Raw genomic sequence first — 5,162 nt, forward strand, 5'->3', positions numbered from 1 at the left:
AATGTTGTATTAGAGTTTGATGCCGCATTTTGGATAATGATTTAGTTAGAATGTCAGCTAATTAATTTTTAGAGCAAATAAACTATACTTTGATTTCATTTATTTTGCATTTTATCACGAACGAAATGAAAATCGACTTCCAAGTGCTTCGTCCAAGTATGAAAAACAAGATTGATAGAAAGATATGTTTCGCCTACATATAGATTGGAGATATAAAGTTTTTCTATACTTAAAAAAAAGAGAAAAATTGATCAACAATCAAAGAGGGAGCGACTAAATTCTAACAAAAAAAAAAAACAGTATATAAGAGAATTTCTCAAAAAACTAGAGACACTATAATTTTCCAATAAATGAAAGGTAATTTGGAATAAATCAAGAAATCAAAATTTTGTCTAAAAATTAAATATTGAGCTTAAAAGTCTAAGACATTATGAATTTATCTCAAAAGTTTTGATTTCCGGGCTAAGATAAGCTTATATTAAAGCATTTAAATTAATTTAGACAAAAAAATAAAAATAAATTGATTAAACATTCTAGACTAAAACTAAATGATAAAATATAGATAAGAAGTTCCATCTCCCCAATGAACACTTTGTTCCGAGGCTCCAACTTTAATTTCCATATTCACATTGCATGCACAAAAATAATCAAATTAAGAATTTTTTTTTTCTTCTCATTATCCAATTGCTGAAGGAATGAGGTCATATGCTATATCAAGATCTCCAACCATGTGCAAGAGCCCATTATTATCCAATATTGCTGAACCAATGAGGTCATATGCCATAACAAGATCTCCAACCATGTGCAAAAGATACATAAATCTCTCTCAATGACCCAACCCTCTTTGAAAGAAGAGCAAATTCAACACCCCATGGCCCCAAATTCTGGAAAAGTTACAGACTCTGACGGTGGTACCATACAGAATGCTCATACGGTATAGCAAACTAATAAAATAGAAACACTAGCATATAAGTAGTTTTTTTTTGTAAAAACAGTTTTACTATTTAATTTTTAGATATTATTATTATTAACCAATTAATTTTTATTTTTTTATAAAACTATTAAAACATTTTTATTTTTTTTATAATCGAAATAGTCATTCCGTCAATTTTCACCGTTAATTAAAATTATAGAAAAAGACCGAATTACTCTTTTTTTTTCTTTTTTGATTTTTTTTTTCTTGAAAGAGGATAAGACTATTTTATTGACAGAAATAAAAGATAAGAACATTTTAATAGATTTGAAAGAAGATAATAATGTTTTAATAAATTTTTTAAAATGTATGAATTGACTTGTTAATAATGATAATATCTATAAACTAAATAAAGAGTTTTATTTTAATTGCAAAATTAAAATTTAAAAATTTTCTCTCTTATTCATCTATTTTTAACGGAAATAAATACGAAATGACTGTTTTATTGACGAAGAGAAAAATATAAAAATATTTTAATAGGTTTTTAAAAATATAGAGGCCGACTTATTAATAACAGTAATACTTAAAAGACTAAATAATAAGTTAAAAAAATTACCTACTAATTGTTTTAGAGATTATTTATTTGTAGGATATATTTATTTATTTATCTCATTTTTATTAATTTATCATTTTATGTAGGATTGTTTGGTGATGTATAATTTCTCCATATTTAGACACTATACCCTACTTGCCCCACTTATCCATGACCAGAACTAAAAACCCAATAAAATAAAAATAAAATAAATAAGCATACCAAACTAATGGCTACAAAAGAAACTATACTAATTTATGAAGTTGTAAGGAAGCTGTTAAGAGATTGCATGTGGAGTGTTATGGCCCAGTAAAGCTGAGCTTAGCGGTTGGTATCCCTCAGCAGAACCAGTGCATGTGCAGCTTGATTTTCCTATACCAGCTTTTTCTAGCTTGTTTTGGCCTTTTCTTCAATGCTCAAAACCCCACCTACTGGGTTTTTTCTCCTTCCCTCTGCTTATAAATACTCGCTCATATTCATGCCTTTGGACAACAAAACCTTAAATTAGCAAATTTAGTTTTAATTTAGTGTTTTCTTCCCTTGGTTTGCTCAATTGGCAATGTCGGCTGAAACACTTTCTTTCTCTCTTATTCTCTTGTGTTTCTCACTCTCTTTACGCGAAATTTTAGCTGATTATGGAGGGTGGGAGAGTGCTCATGCCACCTTCTACGGCGGCGGTGATGCTTCAGGAACAATGGGTAAGTGTTATATATTTTCTCTAAAGTCGAATTTTTATGAAATTTTTAATTTCAATTCAGAGATAAAAGAAATAAAAAAACTTAGAGGAAATTTGATGGAAGTGTGAAACTATGAATGTATAGGAGGAGCATGCGGGTACGGGAATTTGTATGGGCAAGGGTATGGAACAAACACAGCAGCACTAAGCACAGCGTTGTTCAACAATGGAATGAGCTGTGGAGCATGTTATGAAATGAGATGTGATGATGATCCAAGATGGTGTCTTCCTGGGACCCTCACTGTTACTGCTACTAATTTTTGTCCACCAAATCCTTCTCTCCCCAACAACAATGGCGGATGGTGTAATCCTCCTCTCCAGCACTTCGATTTGGCTGAGCCTGCTTTCCTCCAGATTGCTCAATACCGTGCTGGAATTGTCCCTGTCGCCTTTCGAAGGTAACTTTAAAAAAATAAAAACATATATTTAAAAGCTTGAGATTCAAAGTATTAAACTAATTAAAAATAGTAAAAATAAATAACAATTTGAATTTAGTAATATTAAAATATATTTTTTAAAAATATGAAATTTAAAAGAAATTAACTGATGTTTTGTCTATAAATGATGTGGACAGGGTTCCATGTGTGAAGAAAGGAGGAACAAGGTTCACCATTAATGGTCACTCTTACTTCAACCTGGTGTTGATCACCAACGTCGCCGGTGCAGGAGATGTTCATGCAGTTTCGATCAAAGGATCCAGAACAGGATGGCAACCAATGTCAAGAAATTGGGGACAAAACTGGCAAAGTAACTCTTACCTCAACGGTCAAAGCCTATCCTTTCAAGTCACCACCAGTGACGGTAGAACTGTGACAAGCTACAACGTGGTGCCTGCTGGTTGGCAGTTTGGCCAGACCTTTGAAGGAGGCCAATTTTAAGGCTTATTATTATTTTTTTAAATATATATATAGTTACATGAGCTCTTTAGTGGTCTTGTGAAGCTGAGGTGGCTAAACTAGCACCCGCTGGGCCTTCAAGTTCAAGGGCATTTGAGCAATATATTGACGGTTAGCAAGAAATAAAAATAAAAATATATATATGTAATGCAAAATATTTCGTTTTCTAATTTTTTATTCCATATTAATTATTAATTTGTTATAAAGAAGTTATTTATACGAATTTATGAAGTAATATTTTACATTTTAATTTCCTAATTCTATAAACTTATATATATATATATATTATATAATTTAATATTTATATTATAGAAAAATCTATTATTTAATTTTTGTGATTAAAAAAACTTATAAATTAATCCTTCGATTTTAAAAAAATACATGTCTTTAATCTCTATCAATTAGTCATTCGGATAATTTTATCTATTAAATGTTCTACTATTTGGTATTCATCTCTTAATTTTATAAAAGTGTCTATTTATTAATTTCTCTGTATTGAGGTATTTAACAAAAAAATTAATTAATAATTTTTTTAAAATATAAAAAATGTTATAATGTTTGATTCAAAAAAAAATGTTATAATGTATTTTTAAAATCGAAAAACTATTTAATAAGTTAAATAATAATCTTTTATATTAATGCATCCCAACGACTATTTGTATTTAATGTATCCTAATGACCATATTTTATGTTAGAACTATAAATATAATGTATTTTTTATCTAAAAATAGTTGCAACAAAGATGTAAGCATACATTTATTGAAATTAAACTTTTCATACTCTTTCTCACTCTAAACCTTAGAGGCATAGTATTAATTTCTTGAAAAATAGTTTTCAGTTGTAATTGATTTATAATTTAAGAATGAGTGAAGGTTTTTTAGTGAATTTATTGTATTGAGTGTGGTTTTGACCAAAGAATTTCTCTTGTGAGAAAAAGAGGATTGTAAAGAGTAAGGGTTTTGCTCTAAAATTATAAGGGATTTTAATCTTCATCTAAAGAAGATTTGATAGTGGAGTTGAACTCTCAAGAAGGGTATTAAGGAGAGGATGTAAGCTTGGAATAGGTAAACCTCTATAAATTTTTGTGTTTATTATCACTCTTCCTTTCTTATTCCTTTTTAATTTGTGCTTTTAGCCTTTAATTTTTTATATAAATTCAATTCACTCCCTCTTTGTTGCTTTAAGGGACAATAAGTGATATCAGAGTTAGCCTTCTTTTGTAGAAGATTTAATCATCTTGGAGTAAAGATCAAATGACAACCCTCAATGCTCAAGAAAGCCAATCGATTGTGAGACTACCTTTTTTTTTTATGGAAATGACTTTCTATATTGGAAAATATAATGTACTATTTTCATAAATCGGAAGGAGTTGATTTGTGGGACATTATAGAGAATGGTCATTTCTTTCTAACAAAAATGGTAGAGGGAAAACAATTGAAAAAGTCTAAGAGTAAATAGAGTGAACTAGAGAAGAGAAGAGTAGCCCTTAATCACAAAGCCATTCACATTTTAATTTGTACTCTTAGTAGAAGTGAGAACAACAATGTGTGCATGAAGTCTACCGCCAAATAGATTTGAAATACTTTTATTGTCACTCATGAAGGTACTAATCAAGTCAAAGAAAATAAGATGGAATCTCTCATCTATCAATATGAGTTGTTCAAAATGAAATTCGAAGAAACTATTAGTCAAATGTATGATAGGTTCATTGAGATTATTAGAGGGATGAAATCCCTAAAGAAGACATTTACAAATAAAAAATTGGTGAAGAAAATTCTTAGATGTCTACTTAAGAAATGGCTACCTAAGGTAACCTCTTTAAAGGATGCTAAAGACTTGAACAAGGTACAATTGGATGAAATTTTGGAGAATTTCATTGATTATGAGATGACACTAAAGAGAGAGCAAGTAGAGTAACCTAGCAACATGAAAAAGAATATTGCTTAAAGGGTATCTTCTGAAGACTATAGAGAGAAAGAAGAAGAGCTAAATGAAGAAGGATTAGCCTTGGTAACTAGAAGAATA

The 5,162-nt window shown here is 29.5% G+C and overlaps 1 protein-coding gene across 1 annotated transcript; it reads left to right on the forward strand.

Annotated features, from left to right (window-relative positions):
* The first annotated feature begins 1,766 nt into the window (after nucleotides 1-1,766).
* Nucleotides 1,767-3,307, forward strand: LOC110607804 (expansin-A2). The gene is made up of 3 exons (XM_021746967.2): nucleotides 1,767-2,203; nucleotides 2,327-2,639; nucleotides 2,816-3,307. The coding sequence occupies exons 1-3, from the start codon at nucleotides 2,065-2,067 to the stop codon at nucleotides 3,117-3,119; spliced, it is 756 nt and encodes a 251-aa protein (XP_021602659.1). The 5' UTR covers nucleotides 1,767-2,064; the 3' UTR covers nucleotides 3,120-3,307.
* The last annotated feature ends 1,855 nt before the right edge of the window (nucleotides 3,308-5,162 follow it).

The sequence above is a fragment of the Manihot esculenta genome, chromosome 18, assembly GCF_001659605.2.
Source record: "Manihot esculenta cultivar AM560-2 chromosome 18, M.esculenta_v8, whole genome shotgun sequence".
Classification (NCBI taxonomy): Eukaryota; Viridiplantae; Streptophyta; class Magnoliopsida; order Malpighiales; family Euphorbiaceae; genus Manihot; species Manihot esculenta.

Bases quoted from the DNA above. Each gene is read 5' to 3' on its own strand.
- LOC110607804 (XM_021746967.2), top strand. From the start codon at position 2,065: ATGTCGGCTGAAACACTTTCTTTCTCTCTTATTCTCTTGTGTTTCTCA. The intron at 2,204-2,326 runs GTAAGTGTTATA...ATGAATGTATAG, and splicing joins TGATGCTTCAGGAACAATGG to GAGGAGCATGCGGGTACGGG. The intron at 2,640-2,815 runs GTAACTTTAAAA...TGATGTGGACAG, and splicing joins GTCCCTGTCGCCTTTCGAAG to GGTTCCATGTGTGAAGAAAG.